A 22,052-nucleotide genomic window follows, 5' to 3' on the forward strand; every position below is an offset into this window, starting at 1 on the left:
GTGTGCACGTGTCTGGATATATGGCAGCAATTTTTCAAAAACCCTTTGGCAATGTTATACATTATGCAAAGACTACCCTATAGGTCTCCAGACATGTGCACGTTACCTACTTATATATTCTCTTCAACAAAGAATCCAATGAGAACAAAGTAAAATTATAACAAAAGTAAATTGGATGCTTTATTTAAATCATGAAAGAAAATGTTGGTTTCATGTAGTTTTTGTAGTACCAGTTGACTTCAGTTAAAGATGGAAAAACTTCTAGTGAAAACGCCGCCCCCTGCACAATCGGCCGCTAGCAGGGGGTGTCACTCAATCCGATCATATCCGATTAGGGTGATTGCGGTCTGCCGCCTCAGAGGTGTTAAGCTTCTTCCTAACTTACATTTCCAGTGAGCCGGAAAGTAAGGGGGAGATAGCTGCATTCGCTGCTTGGTAAGTCTACCCCAATATCTTTGTATCAGATGGTTCTTTATAACCTGGTGTTTAAAGGCTACTGGTAGTGAAGATGCTAGATATCTATTCGTGCTTCATTTTAATGGCACAAATATCCAAATAAATGCACCAACGGGAAAAAAATACTGACAAAAATCGTTCCTGAATATTTGTAATGACTATTTCTTGTCTGCACATCTTTAGTAAATGCTTCCCCAGTGTGTACCAAATACAAACCACATGATACACTACATTAATTCTATTGTCTGGTTTTAATATGCAGCGTTTTTAATTTTAACATAGGTCTTGTCTAGAAAATAATCTTTAGTAAAAAGTCAGTTATTGTTATTATATCAAGAGGATATCGACAGATGACTGGTGCCCTCTGATCCTATGCATGAAACAGCCATCCCTGTGTATGGTGCAAGGGAAGTCTATTGGTTTTTAATCCAATATAAAAATCCTGTATATTAATTCACCGTACACTCACACTTCTTTTCCAGTATAAACCGAAATCCACTCTCTCCTGAGAACACACAGTGGAATTAAGCATTTTTTTATATAGATCTAGCACAAGCGTTAAAAAGATTACTGTGGGTCTGGGCGCCATACACTGCCCTTTGTGTGACATTGGTGGCTTATAACTTTCAGCTCTACTGGGTCTAATAAACTTAAACTGCTGGAACCAGTTAAATATATAAAATGCTGCCAGTACAAGCAAAACACATGAAAACAGAATTCTATGTTTTAATATAATTGCACATACATTTCTGCATCAGCTTTTAGAGAGGCAGAATAATAATGATGAAAATCAGGACTTCAGTTTTAATTTCAAGCTCAATTAATTTGTAGTAGATGAAGCATAATTTGTTTGAGAATTCCAGTTCATTAAGAGGTGATCTGTAAGTATAGACTGTCTTTCATTCTCTAGTTCATTTGATAGGAACTAAGCCGCAGTGCAATGTATCATGTGTCATTTCATGCAGTAGGTCCTCCTGTCTCATACTGTATATACCGCACATCGCCGTGGTGACCACCCCATAACAGCATATGGGCAGATATACAATGTGTGAGAGTAGCAACACAAAAATAAGCCAATCATTTTATTTGTGATTTAAAATAAAGGGGGAAAAAGTCCTCTCTTTCTCTGCCTGCAATTTTCAAACACAGAAGATCCTAAAACAATTCACTTTAACTTGTGTACGGTCTTCACCATAGCTGCAAAATGCTCTCCTCTTAGCCTTGCACCTCAGGCTTTTAAATAAATATCAGTGGAAAATAAACACATACATTGGGCATCACTTGGCATATTACAAGGATTCAGTAAGAACCAGTGAACTAAACAAATAGAGCCCATGAGGCCTTTTTATCAAAGGTCTTGCGGACCTGATCTGACAGTGCGGATCAGGTCCGCAAGACCTCGCTGAATGCGGAGAGCAGTGCCGCGAGCAGGGAGGTGTCAATCAATTGTGGCTATGTCTCTCCGCCTGCTCAGAGCCAGCGGACAGGGTTATGGAGCAGCGGTCTTTAGACCACTGCTTCATAACTGCTGTTTCTGGCGAGTCTGAAGACTCGCCAGAAACACGGGCCCTCAAGCTCCATTCGGAGCTTGATAAATGGGCCTCCATGTCTGTGCTAAAGAACAGTATTTGTGAGAACCATGGAACTAAACACATAGTACTCATGTCTGTGCTAAAGAACAGTATTTGTGAGAACCATGGAACTAAACACATAGTACTCATGTCTGTGCTAAAGAACAGTATTTGTGAGAACCAGGGAACTAAACACATAGTACTCATGTCTGTGCTAAAGAATAGTATTTGTGAGAACCAGGGAACTAAACACATAGTACTCATGTCTGTGCTAAAGAACAGTATTTGTGAGAACCATGGAACTAAACACATAGTACTCATGTCTGTGCTAAAGAACAGTATTTGTGAGAACCTGTAAACTAAACAAATGGAGCTCATGTCTGTGCTAAAGAATAGTATTTGTGAGAACCTGTAAACTAAACAAATGGAGGTCATGTCTGTGCTAAAAAATAAAAAAATCTAACTTTACATAAAATAATAAACCAAATTATCAAAAATAAAAAAATTAAACCTTATCCCTATGAAAATAAAAAAATCCCCCCAATATAAAAACACCCCCTAATCTAATGCTAAAATACCAATAGCCCTTAAAAGGGCCTTTTGTAGGGCATTGCCCTAAGTTAAACAGCTCTTTTACCTTAAAAAATACTATGTCCCCCCTCTAACAGTAAAACCCCCCAAAATAAAAAAAACTAACACTAAAAAATCCTAAACTACCCATTGCCCCTAAAGGGGCATTTGTATGTGCATTGCCCTTAAAAGGGCATTCAGCTCTTTTTTCAAAGGCCCATTAAATCCCTAATCTAAAAAAAACAAACCCCCAAAAAATAAAAAACAAAGTCTAACCCCAAGATAGATACTCACGGTTCCTGAAGTCCGGCGGTGAAGTCTTCTTCCAAGCGACAATATCTTCTATCTTCTTCTAGGAACAAGCCGGCATGGAGCGGTGCGCGCAACTAAAGACCAGTAACCGCGGAACTGAAGACCAGCGACGGCGGAGCCATAGAGCGTGGGGATCCTCTTCATATGATCAGCGCCGCACACTGAGGATTGAATTCAAGGTACAAGTTTAAATATGGGGTACCTTGCATTCCTATTGGCTGATTTGAGTCTTCAAATTCAAATCAGCCAATAGGATGAGAGTTACTGAAATCCTATTGGCTAATTTGTATATGTGATACCAAAACCGCGTAAAAAAAACGGCGTCGCTGGCTTTCACGGATGCCACCGCATATGTAATCTTACCAATGATGTTTGCAGCTAGATCATGATTATTACTGGCATTTTTTTATAAATTGACAAGATATTATGCAGCACTGTGACATTAAGGACCATTTCTGTCATCTGCCAGGTGATGCACAAAACAAGGTTTTTATACCATCAGGTTAGATTTGCTTAGCGACATTTTCCCACAAGCTAATATTCTTTCAAAAACAACCAAGTTGGTGAATGCTCAGTGTAAACTTGCCTTTAGAGTTCTTCTTGATTTTGATATATGCATACTAATATAATTTATCATTATAAGTGGTTTAGATGTTTATTTATTTTATCTGATTGCTTCCCTACCTCTTGTAGACTAAAATTTGTTTTTAATAGCAAGTTTTGATGCAGTTTGTCTAGCCAGTCCATTTTACATTACTCACATTAAAGGAATATTAAACAGTGCTCCTTCTGTAAAAACAAATATGTTACATCAAAGAAAACCTAAAAAGAAACAAATAGTGTAAAGAAAACAGCAAATAACTTACTTGTTTTCAGGGTAGCCCTCTCCCGTCATCTTTGAAACTTAGGTTACCTTCTGTTTGATCATGAACAAATCTTACTCCCTGATATCTAGTCTATTCACTTAATAGTAACCAGCCTATAAGTTTTATGACATCAGGCTAAGATAAACCTTCCTGCAGAGTTCACTTCCTCCTTGTAAAGCTATGATAGGAAGTAAACAACACTGCACACTTGTAGGAAAAATAAAATAAAAAGGTAAAATCCATTTAAATATTTCAATTATTTCTATTAATAAGCACAATGAAACAGACTGTTTAACATCCCTTTAAAATCAGCATCGCCTACCCCATCCTATGAAGCAACTGCAATCTGACAGGAAATCACAAACACTCATATTGGATTATCTGATGATTATATTGATTTCTAAAGGGCAGAAACATGCTTCAAAGTTTTTTGTTTTGTTTTTTTAAAAAGTTGAATTTGTTACCTTTACAGTAGAACTCCCAATGCAACCCTGTACAGCAACAGGAACAATATATGATGATGAAATACATGTGTATAAATGCCAGAAGCAGATAAAAGCAAAACCACAGGTGAGTGAGTGGTGTTTTTGTTTCTCTGTGGGATGTGAAACAGTCAGCACTTGCCTCTGGGGTGTACTTAGGTTCTGAAGTTCTCATTAAAGCTCTGGCCCTGTTCTCATGTTACTGTGTGAAGTGACGCTCACACATTTGGCGAACATACTTTTCAGCAAGGGGTCGCCTTGGAAGTTATTCTATAACATATCATGCACTGCGGAAACCTCTTTACATTCCTGCACATGCAGTCCCCTGGCATAAAACTGCCTTATTGTGCAGAGGTCACAGCAAGCTGGGTTATGTGTTTGTTTTAGCTGTGACACATTTCCCAAGTCAGTTCACTCCAGTCCTGGATTTGTTCCAGTTCCCCTTTACTTTCTCACAACCTTTCAGACTTGCAGTTTATCTTTTTGGAAGAATCCCTCCAGCTCTCTCCCTGCACAGCTCGGAGCTGTGGCTTTGCCCAGACCTGAGTCTCACACTAACTTACACATTTATATTCTTCAAATCATTTGTGCTAAAGGAATTTCAAGCAAAAGTTCATTTAGTTCTTATTCCGGGGAAAGCAAAGTTAAACATGTCTGTGAACAGCAGGAAAAGCCCTGGACGACCAAATTACTATTACCGGCTGCTGGGACATACACAGCTACACAGACAGAGGAGCAGGTCTAGGAGCCGCAGCAGACTTGCAAGACGGGGTAATGACAGTTGTGTTTTGTGTCTGACAGATCAGTGTAGGTAGGTAGGCTGGGGAGCACCTACTGAATGTATTAAAGGGACATACACAGCTACACAGACAGAGGAGCAGGTCTAGGAGCCGCAGCAGATTTGCAAGACGGGGTAATGACAGTTGTGTTTTGTGTCTGACAGATCAGTGTAGGTAGGTAGGCTGGGGAGCACCTACTGAATGTATTAAAGGGACATACACAGCTACACAGACAGAGGAGCAGGTCTAGGAGCCGCAGCACACTTGCAAGACGGGGTAATGACAGTTGTGTTTTGTGTCTGACAGATCAGTGTAGGTAGGTAGGCTGGGGAGCACCTACTGAATGTATTAAAGGGGCATGCACAGCTACACAGAGTAGCAGGTCTAGGAGCCGCAGCAGACTTGCAAGACGGGGTAATGACAGTTGTGTTTTGTGTCTGACAGATCAGTGTAGGTAGGTAGGCTGGGGAGCACCTACTGAATGTATTAAAGGGGCATGCACAGCTACACAGAGTAGCAGGTCTAGGAGCCGCAGCAGACTTGCAAGACGGGGTAATGACAGTTGTGTTTTGTGTCTGACAGATCAGTGTAGGTAGGTAGGCTGGGGAGCACCTACTGAATGTATTAAAGGGGCATGCACAGCTACACAGACAGAGGAGCAGGTCTAGGAGCCACAGCAGACGGGGTAATGACAGTTGTGTATTGTGCCTGACAGATCAGTGTAGGTAGGTAGGCTGGGGAGCACCTACTGAATGTATTAAAGGGGCATGCACAGCTACACAGAGTAGCAGGTCTAGGAGCCGCAGCAGACTTGCAAGATGAGGTAATGACAGTTGTGTTTTGAGTCTGACAGATCAGTGTAGGTAGGTAGGCTGGGGAGCACCTACTGAATGTATTAAAGAGACATGAAACCCAAAGTCATTTGTTTTCAGTGTTCAGATAGAAAATGCAATAAAAAAAGAACTTACAATGTTATCAAATTTGCTTTATTCTCTTTGGATCCTTTATTGAAAGAGCAACAATGCATTGATGGTAACTAGCTTTTGAGCCAATGGCAAGAGAGAGGCACACTTAAATATGCTTTAAACAAACAATGTCAAGAGAATGAAGCAAGTTAGATGATAAAAACATGTAAAACTCAAACCTGTATTATCTGGTTGGGCATAAATGTATCATAAATTGCAATATTGTGTCAGTAAAGTAATCCTATGTTTGTATAATTTGTAGGTAAATGTGTTTAACATTACTCAAACACTCAATCTGTTTTCTGCTGGCAGATTACACAATAATATATATAATAAAGATATGAGGCAATATTCACCAATAAAAGGACTGCATTGCTACAAACATTACATTAGAATCTGCTTTGACAGAAACGTGTTATCTCAGTTCAGGAGCCGCACAGGACAGACACTTTATCAGTTTCAGAACTACTTAGGAGTCAGAAGAAGCGTTTAATTTGTGTCATGGATCTGGCACTTTCTCACTCTTGTGCCTAAAGAAAATACAAAGTGAAGCCCACAAAACAAAAAGTAAGGTCTCAGAATAAGAGATAAAGCGCTTTATTTGTCTACAGAGTGTGTAGTGTTTGGTGTAACGTTATCCTGTAACAAATGTACTGACTAAAACAAGCTCTACCCCTGGTTGTGTATTTATATGAGCAGTGCATTTGTATAATCTGTGCCCGAGAGCTGGTTCTTATCTGCACTTGACACCAAATCAGCCACAGGAAATGTGCTGGTGCTGATAATGCTAACCTGCACATAACATTACTGTAATGATGTCAATTATATGAGTGTAACACCCTTGGTACAGGATTATGCATTTAAAGAAATAAAAGATAATGTATAGTCTCAATGGCACCGACAATGTCAACAAAGTCCTTTCAAGACCAACAGAGTTTATACTCAAATGAATAGTTTTGTTTCACCATCAGCTCTAATTGCAAGTGACACCCTCAGCTGAGGTCTGAACCCTGTAACATGAAACAACTAAAAACAGTATTGCTAGATAGTGAGCTCCCAGGTTTTGCCTACAGGGGTTATATTTAGGGCCCTATCAGGAATTGCTGAAACATTCATGTACTCTGGTAAAATCCCTGAGTGTAACAATGTATTAGAAGTGCAAAAAGAACAAATATGATGTCACCAAAGGATGTTGCAGAACAAAAAAATATTTTAAAACTCAGCTGTTACTTATTGTATGTAGCTAAAAATCTAATATAACCAAGATAGTTAACTAGTAATCAGCGTAATGGTTATTACACATTACAATTCTATGCATCACTAATTGTGTATAGCGACAAAGAACTTGCAGTAGATTTGCATAATCAACAAATGCAAGATAACAAGACAATGCAATATCACTTAGTCTGAACTTCAAATGAGTAGTAGATTTTTTTTCTGACAATTTTAAAAGTTATGTCTTTTTCCACCCCCCCTGTACCATGTGACAGCCATCAGCCAATCACAAATGCATACACGTACCATGTGACAGCCATCAGCCATTCACAAATGCATACACACTTATTCTTGCACATGCTCAGTAGGACCTGGTGACTCAAAACGTTTAAATATAAAAATACTGTGCACATTTTTTTTAATGGAAGTAAATTGGAAAGTTGTTTAAAATGGCTGCTGTATCTGAATAATGAAAGTTTAATTTTGATTGAGTGTCCCTTTAAGTGTCTTGTTAAGGCTTTCTCATGATTATATCCCATTATTATCCCATTCCCTTTAACAGGGTTCCCACGTTTAAAAAATAAATAAACATTATAAAAAACATTGTTGTATAGCATAGCTAGCAAACAGATTAAAAAAATAAATTAACAATAAATCCCAGTAGTCTGGACATTGCCAGGCTGCTCCACTACCCAGGTAAGAACCACTGAGATTTAATGATTATAGCATATTTATGGCATGTGGTAATACTAGTGAGATATTATAGTATATTTATGGTACGTGGTAATACTAGTGAGATATTATAGCATATTTATGGTATGTGGTAATACTAATGAGATATTATAGCATATTTATGGTATGTGGTAATACTAGTGAGATATTCTAGCATATTTATGGTATGTGATAATACTAGTGAGATATTCTAGCATATTTATGGTATGTGGTAATACTAGTGAGATATTCTAGCATATTTATGGTATGTGGTAATACTAGTGAGATATTATAGCATATTTATGGTATGTGGTAATACTAGTGAGATATTATAGCATATTTATGGTACGTGGTAATACTAGTGAGATATTATAGCATATTTATGGTATGTGGTAATACTAATGAGATATTATAGCATATTTATGGTATGTGGTAATACTAGTGAGATATTGTAGCATATTTATGGTATGTGATAATACTAGTGAGATATTCTAGCATATTTATGGTATGTGGTAATACTAGTGAGATATTCTAGCATATTTATGGTATGTGGTAATACTAGTGAGATATTCTAGCATATTTATGGTATGTGGTAATGCTAGTGAGATATTATAGCTTTCATGGCAAAGTCCAGGAGTTCCTCACTGCATAAGAATGTGTGGCTATACTACAAATTATTTTGAATATGATGTGCATCAAAAAATTTTCGGGAATTCTGTTAAAGGAACACTAAAGTCAAAATTAAACTTTCATGATTCAGATAGAGCACAAAATTTTAAACACCTTTCAAATGATCTAAATATGCACAATCTGTTTATATTTACACTTTCTGAGGCACCCGCTCCTTCTGAGCATGTGCACGATTCACAGAATATGCATTTGTGATTGGCTGATGACTGTCACATGGTACAATGGGAAGGAAAATAAAACTAACTTTGAAATATGTCAGAAAGCAAAAATCTACTACTACTGTGCTTTTGCATTGTCTATTTATATTGCATTTATTGATTATGTGCCTCTACTGTGTGTAGTGGTCTTGTAAGTGAAACAAGCAGTTTTAGCTTTTTGGGTTTGTCAAGAAAATCTGATACTAAACAATGCTTTAACAAAATAAGTGGCATTGGTTCTTGTTGCCCTGGTACAGAAAACGTTCATATGAACAAGAATTCAGTGATTTTTTTTGGGTAGCAACTTGTAATCAGATGCAGGTGGTTAGATTTGGGTGCCAAACGTTAAGTTCCACCTGTGGCTGTCATTACACGTTGATTATCAAGTGTTCATTTCTGCATTCTTGGATGGAATTCTCTGTATTGTTCACTTGCATCATAAACTAGCCGCACATGAATATTAATATGCCCTACAGTGGTGGCTTTGTACAAGAGCACAACATATTTTTATAATAGAATAATCGTCTGAGAAACATCAGTTCAGTTTGTATCACTGTTTAAACTGATTGAACATAGAACATGTTTTTGACAATGAGACAAATGGTTTATTGTCCCTCTTCGTTGAGAACATTGAGTCACATTTTTATTTCTGTCTTTTTATTTTGTACTCAATATTTACTCTTAAAATAAAGACCCATGACAACAGTTAGGTGTGTCTATCATGTCCCTATATTTATATGTGATGTACTGAGGCTTATTCAGTTTGTTTCTTTGTAAGATACTTAGCTGCACTCACCTGTGTTCCTCACAGTACTGAGTCATGTTAATGTGCATGACAGATGACGCCTATTGTCCTGCACACTTAGATGATACTTTTCGGTTAGTAGCTTAAAAAAAAGAAAACTATTTTGTGACTGTGCCGTCACATTCTTCCTATTGAACCTAGAAAAACTGGAGAAAGGCCTATGATGTCCTTCAGTGGTTGCCATGGAAACGGAGCAAAAAGAAATATAAATAATGACATAGTCAACAGTCTTCACTTTAATCTACTTGAATGGAAGGTGCTATCCACTTAGCTCAACATACCAAGATCCTAGAATTAGAGCGTGACATAGGAATAATTATACTGCTCTCTCAAGATATGGTGAAATGTGTTTGATGTTTCCTTATTGGCAATACATTTCCTGTATATATAGTTGTGAGTTCAGATTTGCAGCCTATTAGCTAATGACAGATGTTGTTATGTACACTTTGTTAGGTCATGTCTCTCATATAAAAGGGTCAGATATTGAGAGTCTGTGGGGCAGTCATATCTTCAGCTTGCTGCCCTCACTGTGATGGCTGCAACTATTCACATTGTTCCACAGAAAACTTCTCTTGCCCTAACTCATTGTTATTCCTTGTCCAGGCTTTTCTCTCCTAAGCTTTCTGTTTTCTCTTGATGTATGTATGTGTGTGCTTTTGTGTGTGTGTGCTTTTGTATGTGTGTGCTTTTGTATGTGTGTGCTTTTGTATGTGTGTGCTTTTGTATGTGTGTGCTTTTGTGTGTGTGTGCTTTTGTGTGTGTGTGCTTTTGTGTGTGTGTGCTTTTGTGTGTGTGTGCTTTTGTGTGTGTGTGCTTTTGTGTGTGTGTGCTTTTGTGTATGTGTGTGCGTGTGTGTGTGTGCTTTTGTGTATGTGTATGTGTGCTTTTGTGTGTGTATGTATGTATGTGTGTGTGCTTTTGTGTATGTATGTATGTATGTATGTTTGTGTGTGTGTGTGTGTGCTTTGTTGTGTGTGTGTATGCATGTATGTGTGTGTGTGTGTGTGCTTTTGTGTGTGTTTTTGTGTATGTATGTGTGTGTGCTTTTGTGTGTGTTTGTATGTGTGTGTGTGCTTTTGTGTATGTGTGTGCTTTTGTGTATGCGTGTGTGTGTGCTTTTGTGTATGCGTGTGTGTGTGTGCTTTTGTGTATGTGTGTGTGTATGTGTCTGCTTTTGTGTATGTGTGTGTGTGTGTGTGCTTTTATATATGTATGTATATATGTGCGTGTGTGTGCTTTTGTGTATGTATGTGTGTGTGTATGCTTTTGTGTATGTATGTATATATGTGTGTGTGTGCTTTTGTGTATGCATGTGTGTGTGCTTTTGTGTATGTATGTATGTATATGTGTGTGTGTGTGTGCTTTTATGTATGTGTGTGTGTTTGTGTGTGTGTGCTTTTGTGTATGTATGTATATATATGTGTGTGTGCTTTTATGTATGTATGTGTGTGCTTTTGTGTATGTATGTGTGTGTGCGCGCTTTTGTGTATGCGTGTGTGTGTGTGCTTTTGTGTATGTATGTATGTATATATGTGCATGTGTGTGTACTTTTATGTATGTGTGTGTGCTTTTGTGTATGTATCTATATGTGTATGTATGTGTGTGTGTGCTTTTATGTATGTATATATGTGTGTATGTGCTTTTATGTATGTATGTGCTTTTATGTATGTATGTATGTGCTTGTATGCATGTATGTGTGTGTGTGTGCTTTTGTATATGTATGTATGTGTGTGTGTGTGTGTGTGCTTTTATGTATGTATGCATGTATGTGTGTGTGTGCTTTTGTATATGTATGTATGCATGTATGTGTGTGTGTGTGTGTGTGTGCTTTTATGTATGTATGTATGTGTGCTTTTATGTATGTATGCATGTATCTGTGTTTGTGTGTGCTTTTATGTACTTTATATAGTGACCACAGTAGTGTGCTTTTGTGTATGTATGTGTGTGTATGTGCTTTTATGTATGTATGTGTCTGCTTTTGTGTATGTATGTATGTGTGTGTGTGCTTTTATGTATGTATGTATGTATGTGTGTGTGTGTGCTTTTGTGTATGTATGCCTGTATATATATATATATATGTGTGTGTGTGTGCTTTTGTGTATGTATGTGTGTGTGTGTGCTTTTGTGTATGTATGTCTGTATATATGTGTGTGTGTGTGTGTGCTTTTATGTATGTGTCTGTGTGTGCTTTTGTGTATGTATGTATGTATGTATGTATGTGTGCTTTTGTGCATGTGTCTCTCTATATATATATATATATATATATATATATATATATATATATATATATATATATATATATATATATATATATATATGTGTGTGTGTGTGTGTGCTTTTGTGTATGTATGTATGTGTGTGTGATTTTGTGCATGTATGTATAGGTGTGTGTGCTTTTGTGTATGTATGTATATATGTGTGTGCTTTTATGTATGTGTGTGTGTGCTTTTGTGTATGTATGTGTATGTGTGTGTGTGTGTTTGTGTGTGTGTGTGTACTTTTGTGTATGTATGTGTATGTGTGTGTGTGTGTGTGTGCTTTTATGTATGTGTGTATGTGTGTGCTTTTATGTATGTGTGTATGTGTGTGCTTTTGTGTATGTATGTGTGTGTGTGCTTTTGTGTGTGTACTTGTATGTATGTGTGTGTGTGCTTTTGTGTATGCATGTGTGCTTTTATGTATGTATGTATATATGTGCGTGTGTGTGTACTTTTGTGTATGTATGTATATGTGTATGTATGTTTGTGTGTGCTTTTATGTATGTATATATGTGTGTGTGTGTGCTTTTATGTATGTATGTGTGTGCTTTTATGTATGTATGTGTGTGTGTGCTTTTATGGATGAATGTGTGTGTGTACGCTTGTCTGTATGAATGTGTGTGTGATTTTGTGTATGTATGTGTGTGCTTGTATGTATGTATGCATGTATGTGTGAATGTGCTTTTATGTATGTATGTATGTATGTATGTGTGCTTTTATGTATGTATGTATGCATGTATGTGTGTTTGTGTGTGCTTTTATGTACTTTATATAGTGACCACAGTAGTCTGTGACATGGTCCAGTCCCCCTGTACTGTATATAGTGGTACTGTATATACTGTATAGTGACACTGTTTACCCCCCCAACGCAGTAGTAACAAGGCCTGTAATTTGCTGGTTCCACAAACAAACACACATACACACACACACATAAACACAAACATACATGCATAAATACATACACACACACACACATAAACACAAACATACATGCATAAATACATACGCACACACATGAACACAAACATACATGCATAAATACACATACACATACATGCATAAATACATACACACATAAACACAAACATATATGCATAAATACATACACACAGACATACACACATACACACATAAACACATACATACATACATAAATACATACACACACACACACACATAAACACAAACATACATGCATAAATACATACACACATAAATACATAGACACAGACATATACACACATATACATATCTATACACACACACATACATGCATAAATACATACACACATGTATAAATACATATACACATACATACACAGACATACACACACACACACACACACACACATAGATGCATAAATACATACATACATACACACATACATGCATAAATACATACACACAGACATACACACACACATGTATAAATGCATACACACATACATACACACAGACATACACACATACACACACACACACACACACACATAGATGCATAAATACATACAGACATACATGCATAAATACACACACAGACATACACACATACATACATACGCATGCCTATAGGTTTAAGCTTCAGTTTAATTGTACATTACAGTCATCACCCTGTGAGGTCAGTAGCCATCTCTAGCCGCCCTACTTTGCTCAGCTGCCTCTGCTCGTCACTCGTCTCTCACTCAGTCTCTCACACTGACTGACTACACGTGCAGTCACAAGCTGATTGAGCAGACTACACGTGCAGTCAGGAACGGAGCGGAGCCATTATGCGTGCAGGGCGCCAACCGCCAAAGCCAATCACAGTCAGTCAGGCTCAGAGTCAGGGATCATGATGGAAGTGCCGTAACCCCTGTAGACAGAGACACTAGTGAAGATTAGAATCACATCACACTCACATGACATCAGTGCAGGCAGCGGCAGGTCAATGTTTTTCTTTCCTATGGCATGGAGAGTCCACGAAACATTCTAATTACTAGTGGGATATTCACTCCTGGCCAGCAGAAGGAGGCAAAGAGCACCCCAGCAGAGCTGTTAAGTATCACTTCCCTTACCCATAACCCCCAGTCATTCTCTTTGCCTTGATCACGGGAGGATGGCGAAGATGGTGTCTGAAGATTGTAATCCTTTTAATGGGTACTTTTCCCTGCAAGCAAGGATTGGGGCTATGCTGTGTCCATGTAAATCTCTTTAGTAAGAGTAATGGTGGCTATTAGCAGTTAGAAGATGGCGAGGTGGTTTTTGCTTAAACTTCTAACATTATTGCTACCCCTATTATAGAAAGTCAGGGTTGGTTACTCTGTTCTTTCTTTTCTATAGGTCCATGGTAAATATGGTGAAGCTGCCTCAGAAAACAGCTCCTGTCTGACAGAGCAGGATCCATAGGTACGTGCTTTCCCTTCTAGGTTTGACAGTACCGGCACTATAGGGGTTAAATCCTTGTGGAAAGCATTTGAATCTGTTTTAGGGGCACTGCTTTTATGTGAAAAGAGGCATTATTTATTATTGGGGGCTCAGATATAGGAGAATGTATGAAGTGTTTGACAGGTGTTTGTTTTACTTCTTACTTATTGCAATCACTGATGCACAATTATGAACACTAATACTGAAGTTGAATAATTTGAAAAATGCTTCTTGTGTTTGGAGGCTAAGATAATTCCTCCCGTACAGTTTTGCTCTTCATGTCTAAATAAAACTTTAATGTTTAAAGATAAGATGTCTCTCCCTGAGCCATCTGTCTCTCAGGATAGTGTTATCCTAGCTACGCCTCCGATTTCCCCTCCAGCTTCCCAAGCTTCACATGCAATGCCCTGTGGTTCCTCTCAACCTCCTGGGGGTGTTTTTTTACCTGGGATTTCGCTGTGCAGATTACTTCTGCTGTTTCTGCAGCTTTATCAGCTTTTTCCAAAGGTTTCTGGTAAGCGTAAGAGGAAATCTAAACATATTAATGTTAGTAAGGCTGACTCCGCTAAAGCTGTGTTAGTCAGTTTGTCTCAATTATCTGATGAGGATAATTCTTCAGTGGCTTCTGAGGGGGAATTGTCAGATTCTTATACTGTAGTGACAAATTCTGCATATTCAGATGAAATTAATTTCAGATTTAAGTTAGAACACCTTTGAGTTCTTTTGAAGGAGGTTCTTGCTACTTTGGAAGAATCCAAATCTGTTGCGGAGAATCCAAAAAGGTCTAGTAAGCTTAATAGGGTATATGATGTACTCTCATCCTTGGAAGTATTTCCTTTTCCAGACCATATGTCAGATATTATAAATTTAGGAATGGGATAAACCAGGGATTCCTTTTTCACCGTCCCCTGTTTTTAAAAACATGTTTCTTGTTGCTGACTCTATTCGTGACTCGTGGCGCATGGTGCCCAAGGTAGAGGGAGCTATCTCTACTCTGGCTAAGAGAACTACTATTCCTATTGAAGATAGTTGTTCTTTCAAGGATCCCATGGATAAGAAGCGTGAAGCTTTTTTTGAAGAAGATGAACATTCATCAGGTGTTACAGTGGCAACCTGTTGCTAGTATTGCTACAGTTGTGGGGCAACATCTTATTGGTGCAATGATTTATCTAATCTTATCCTAGAGGAGACTACTATAGTGGAGATCCAAGACAGGATCAAGGCTCTAAAGCTATCCAATACCTTTATTTTTGATGCCAACATGCAAGTTCTTAGGTTGGGTGCTAAGATTTCTGGTTTTACTGTTTTAGCTCACAGAGCTCTCTGGTTAAAATCTTGGTCTGCAGATTTTACATCCAAGTCCAAGCTTTTATCTCTGCCTTATAAGGGTAAAACCTTGTTTAGACCAGGTCTGGCAGAAATTTCTGACATTACAGGTTGAAAGGATTTTTTTCTACCTCGGGATAAAAAGAATAGACCTAAGGGTCACCAGAATTCTAATTTTCATTCCTTTCATAACTTTAAGGGATAGAAGTCTTCCTCTTCCAAGTCGGATCAATACAAGTCTTCTTGGAGGTCCAGTCAGCCTTGGAATAGGGGGAAGCAAACTAAGAAGCGTTCCTTTGATTCTAAATCAACATGAAGTGGCCGCCCCAATCCTGTAATGGATCAAGTGGGGGCAGGCTTTCTTTCTTTTTTTCAGCAGGCTTGGATACGTGATGTTCCAGATCCTTGGGCCATAGATATAGTATCCCACGGTTACAGAATAAATTTCAAATCTTGTCCTCCCAGGGGCAGGTTCCACCTGTCAAGGTTATCTGTGAATCAGATAAAGAGAGAGGCCTTCTTAAACTGCATAAAGGACCTATCATCCCTGGGAGTGATTGTTCCAGTTCCTCTAAAGGAACAGGGTCTAGGATTCTATTCAAATCTATGTGTAGTTTCCAAGAAGGAGGGCACTTTTCGTCCCATTCTGGACCTAAAGTATCTCAATCAATTCCTCAGGGTTCCGTACTTCAAGATGGAGACCATCCGTTCTATTCTTCCTTTGGTCCAAAAGGGTCAGTTCATGACGACCCTAGAGCTGAAGGACGCGAATCTTCATGTTCCTATTAACAGGGATCTGTACCAGTATCTAAGGTATGCTTTCCAGGACAAGAATTTCCAGTTTGTTGCCCTTCCTCTTGGACTTGCTACAGCTCCCAGAATTTTTACAAAGGTTCTGGGGGCTCTTCTGGCAGTGGTGAAGTCCCAGGGTATTGCTGTGGTGCCTTATCTAGATGACATTCTAGTTCAAGTGCCATCTTTTCAACTAGCAAGATTTTATACCAAGATGTTGTCTATTCTACTTTCCCACGAGTGGAAAGTGAATCCGGGAAAGAGTTCCCTTGTTCCAGATACAATCATAGATTCCCTGTCCATGAAGATTTTTCTGACTGACGTCAGAAAATCCAAGCTTCATGTTTCTTGCCTGTCTCTCCAGTCTGCTATTCGTCCATCTGTTGCTCAATGCATGGAAGTGATTGGACTGTTGGTTGCCTCCATGGACATCATTCATTTTGCTTGGTTCCATCTGAGACCTCTGCAGCTATGCATGCTCAGAAAATGGAACAGGGACCACTCAGATCTCTCGCAGAAGATACATTTGTATTCCCCAACAAGAGTCTCACTCTCATGGTGGGTTTCACAGGACCATCTGTCTTGGGGCACATGCTTCCTGAGGCCTTCCTGGGTGATTGTGACCACGGATGCCAGCCTGTTAGGCTGGGAAGCAGTTTGGGGTTTCTTAAAGACACAGGGTCTGTGGACTTCAGAGGAGTCATCTCTTCCAATAAACATTTTGGATTTGAGAGCAATTTCCTATGCTTTAATAGCTTGGCCTCAACTAGCTTTGGTCAGATTTATCAGATTTCAGTCAGACAACATCACCTCGGTGGCCTACATCAATCACCAGGGAGGAACTTGTAGTTCCTTGGCAATGAAGGAGGTGTCTCGCATTCTTCAGTGGGCGGAGTCTCACGATTGCCATCTCTCTACAATCTACATACCAGGGGTGGACAACTGGGAGGCGGATTTTCTAAGCAGGCAGACTTTTCATTCCGGAGAGTGGGCACTCCGTCCAGAGGTTTCCACAATAATAACTCTCAGGTGGGGGTTCCGGAGTTGGATCTGATGGTGTCTCGTCAAAACGCCAAGCTTCCAAAGTAGGGTTCAAGGTCAAGAGATCCTCAAGCCGTTCTGGTAGATGCTCTAGCGGTTCCTTGGAGCTTCAATCTAGCATACCTGTTTCCCCCATTTGCGTTGCTTCCACGAGTAATTGCTCGCATCAAACAGGAGAGAGCTTCTGTGATTCTAATAGCTCCTGCATGGCATCGCAGGATCTGGTTCAAGGATCTGGTGATGATGTCATCTCTTCCGCCGTGAAGGTTACCTTTCAGGAAGGACTTTCTACTTCAGGGTCCTTTTCTTCATCCAAATCTGGTTTCTCTGAAGCTGACTGCTTCGAGATTGAACTAAGTTTGGCTAGATGAGGCTTCTCTGAGAAAGTCATAGATACTATGCTTTAGGCTCGTAAACCGGTTACTCACAGAATTTACCATAGGGTATGGTGTAAATACCTTCATTGGTGTGATTCAAAAGCTTTTTCTTTGAACAAAGTAAGGGCTCCTCAATATTTGGCTTTTCTTCAAGAGGGTGTGGAGATGGGTTTGCCAGTCAGTACTTTAAAGGGTCAGATTTCTGCTCTGTCTATTATTCTGCATAAATGTCTGTCAGTTCTTCCAGATGTTCAGTCTTTTGTTCAGGCCTTGGTCAGAATCAGGCCTATGTTTAAATCTGTTGTTCCTCCTTGGAGTCTTAGCTTTGTTCTCAGAGTTTTGCAGAAGGCTCCGTTTGAGCCGATGCATTCTGTTAGTATTAAATTACTATCTTGGAAGGTTTTGTTTCTTGCTATTTCTTCTGCTCACAGAATTTTCGGCTCTGCAGAGTGATTCCCCTTACCTTATTTTTCCTGCTGATAAGGTGGTCCTTCGTACTAATCTGGGGTTTCTCCCTAAGGTAGTGTTGGATGCAATATTAATCAGGAAATTGTTGTTCCTTCTTTTTGTCCTAACCCTTCTTCCCAGAAGGAACGTCTTTTGCATAACTTGGATGTTGTGCATGCTCTTAAATTTTTTCTTCAAGCAACAAAAGATTTTCGGCAGACTTCTGCCCTGTTTATTGCCTTTTTCTTGTAAGCGTAGGGGTTAGAAGGCCACTTCTACCACTCTTTCTCTCTGGTTGAGAAGTGTTATCCGTTTAGCTTAGAGACAGATGGACAGCAACCTCCTGAGAGAATTACTGCTCATTCCACTAGAGCTGTTTCATCTACATGGGCTTTCAAAAATGAAGCTTCTGTGGAGCATACCTGTAAAGCAGCCACTTGGTCCTCTATTCATACTTTTTCCAAATTCTATAAATGTTATACTTTTGCCTCAGTTGAGGCTTCTTTTGGGAGAAAGGTTCTTCATGCGGTGGTGCCTTCAGTTTAGGTCCACCTGTCTTGTTCTCCCTCCCTATTCATTCTGTGTCCTCCAGCTTTGGTATTGGTTCCCACTAGTAATTAGAAAATTTTGTGTACTCTCCATGCCATAGGAAAGAAAACAAAATGTATGCTTACCTGATAAATTTCTTTCTTTCTGGGCATGGAGAGTCCACGACCCACCCTTATTCAAATTATGACAGCAGTTTTTTTTGTCTAGTCCTCAGGCAGCTCTATACCCTTATGTTATCTTCTTTTTCCGTTTCCCTTCGGCCAAATGACTGGGGGTTATGGGTAAGGGAAGTGATACTCAACAGCTCTGCTGGGATGCTCTTTGCCTCCTCCTGCTGGCCATAAGTGAATATCCCACTAGTAATTAGAATGCTTTGTGGACTCTCCATGCCCGGAAATAAATACATTTCGGCGAGATTCTGAGTTTTGCGGTAACAGGGGTGCGTTGCTAACGCTTAGTTTCAGCTCACCGCTCACCTAAAGTAACGCTGGTATTACAGGTTTTTTTAAACCTGGCGTTAGCCGCATAAAGGTGAGCGTAGAGCAGAATTTAGCTCTACATCTCACCTCAATACCAGCGTTGCTTACGGTAGCGGTAAGCTGGCAAAACGTGCTTGTGCACGATTTCCCCATAGGAAACAATGGGGCTGAGCTGGCTGAAAAAAACCTAACACCTGCAAAAAAGCAGCGTTCAGCTCCTAACGCAGCCCCATTGTTTCCTATGGGGAAAGGAATTTTATGTCTACACCTAACACCCTAACATGAACCCCGAGTCTAAACACCCCTAATCTTACACTTATTAACCCCTAATCTGCCGCCCCCGCTATCGCTGACACCTACATTATATTTTTAACCCCTAATATGCTTCTCCGGACACCGCCGCCACCTACATTATACTTATGAACCCCTAATCTACTGCCCCCAACATCGCTGACACCTACATAGTTATTAACCCCTAATCTGCCGCCGCCACTATAATAAATTTATTAACCCCTAAACCTAAGTCTAACCATAACCCTAATAGTTACATTGTAGCTAGCTTAGGATTTATATTTATTTTACAGGAAGCTTTGTATTTATTTTAACTAGGTACAATAGTTATTAAATAGTTATTAACTATTTAATAACTTCCTAGTTAAAATAAATACAAATTTACCTGTAAAATAAACCCTAACCTAAGTTACAATTACACCTAACACTACACTATCATTAAACTAATTACCTAAACTGCCTACAATTAATTACAATTAAATTAAATAAAATAAATTACGGAGAAAAAAACACTAAATTACAGAAAATAAAAAAACAATTACAAGAATTTTAAACTAATTACACCTAATCTAGTCCCCCTAATAAAATAAAAAAGCCCCCCAAAATAATAAAATTCCCTAACCTATACTAAATTACAAATAACCCTTTAAAGGGCCTTTTGCGGGGCATTGCCCCAAAGTAATCAGCTCTTTCACCTGTAAAAAAAAATACATTACCCCCCCCAACCCACCACCCACACACCCAACCCTACTCTAAAACCCACCCAATCCCCCCTTAAAAAACCTAACACTACCCCCTTGAATATCACCCTACCTTGAGACGTCTTCACCCAGCCGGGCACAAGTGGTCCTCCAGAGGGTCTGAAGTCTTCATCCTATCCGGCCAGAAGAGGACATCCAGACCGGCAGAAGGCTTCATCCAGGCGGCATCTTTTATCTTCATCCTTCCGGAGCAGAGCGGGTCCATCTTCAAGACATCCGACGCGGAGTATCCTCTTCATCCGACGGCTGACAACTGAATGACTGGTCCTTTAAGTGACGTCATCCAAGATGGTGTCCCTTGAATTCCGATTGTCTGATGGAATCTTATCAGCCAATCGGAATTAAGGTAGGAAAAATCCTATTGGCTGATGCAATCAGCCAATAGGATTGACCTCACATTCAATTGGCTGATTGGAACAGCCAATAGAATTTGAGCTCAATCCTATTGGCTGATTGGATATATATACACTGTATTAAGCTACAATGTATTATTTTGTAAAATTTTGGGATGGTGGTGTGCCGCAGGATTTTTTAATGTAAAAAAGTGTGCCACGGCAAAAAAAAAGGTTGAAAATCACTGCTCTAGATTGTCCTTTTAAATATATAAGTTGCTGAGTAAAAGCAAATTATGTAGACATATCAGTGGCATCTAAACTTTAGGAGGGACATATGGAATATGTTAGATCCAGTACTTAACCTCAGAAAGGGGCCATAAAATACTCAGCTATATGAAGTACAGCCCTGTGAAAATAAACTAGTGCAAGTTAGAAAACACTACACATATACATACATACAATTACACACACACACACACTACACACATATACAAATATACACATACACACACTACACATATACATACATACACACATATACAAATATACACATACACACACTGCACATATACATACATACATACATACATACATACACACACATATACATACATACACACATACATACATACATACATACACACACACACACACATACACACACACACACACACACACGCATACATACATACACACACATACATACATACATACCAACACATATACATACACACACATACATACATACATACATACATACACACACACATACATACATACACACACACATACATACATACACACACACATACATACATACACACACACATACATACATACACACACACATACATACATACATACCAACACATATACACACACACGCATACATACATATACAAATATACACATACACATACATACATTACATATATACATACATACACATACACACACTACACATATACATACATACAATTACACACACATACATACACACACACATACAAATATACACATACACACACTACACATATACTTACATATATACATACACACACACACATACATACACACATATACAAATATACACACACTACACATATACATACATACAATTAAACACACACACATACATACACACACGCATATACAAATATACACATACACACACTACACATATACATACATACACACACACACACACACATACATACATATACAAATATACACACACTACACATATACATACATACAATTAAACACACACACATACATACACACACGCATATACAAATATACACATACACACACTACACATATACATACATACATACATACATACACATACATACAATTAAACACACATACATA

General features: G+C 38.8%; 1 protein-coding gene across 3 annotated transcripts in view; it reads left to right on the forward strand.

The window, feature by feature from the left end:
- Positions 1-4,739: 4,739 nt before the first annotated feature.
- The window catches only part of DAB2IP (DAB2 interacting protein), a 921,554-nt gene continuing 904,241 nt past the window's right edge, over positions 4,740-22,052 (forward strand). For 2 of the 3 annotated variants that reach the window (XM_053695573.1, XM_053695574.1), the window contains exon 1: positions 4,742-5,028. In XM_053695573.1, the coding sequence (XP_053551548.1) occupies positions 4,908-5,028 (121 nt within the window). In that variant the 5' untranslated portion in view covers positions 4,742-4,907. Of the gene's footprint in view, positions 5,029-22,052 lie in introns of all 3 variants that reach the window. The other variant, XM_053695575.1, reaches the window with a different exon arrangement.

This window comes from Bombina bombina, chromosome 12 (assembly GCF_027579735.1).
Source record: "Bombina bombina isolate aBomBom1 chromosome 12, aBomBom1.pri, whole genome shotgun sequence".
Lineage (NCBI taxonomy): Eukaryota > Metazoa > Chordata > Amphibia > Anura > Bombinatoridae > Bombina > Bombina bombina.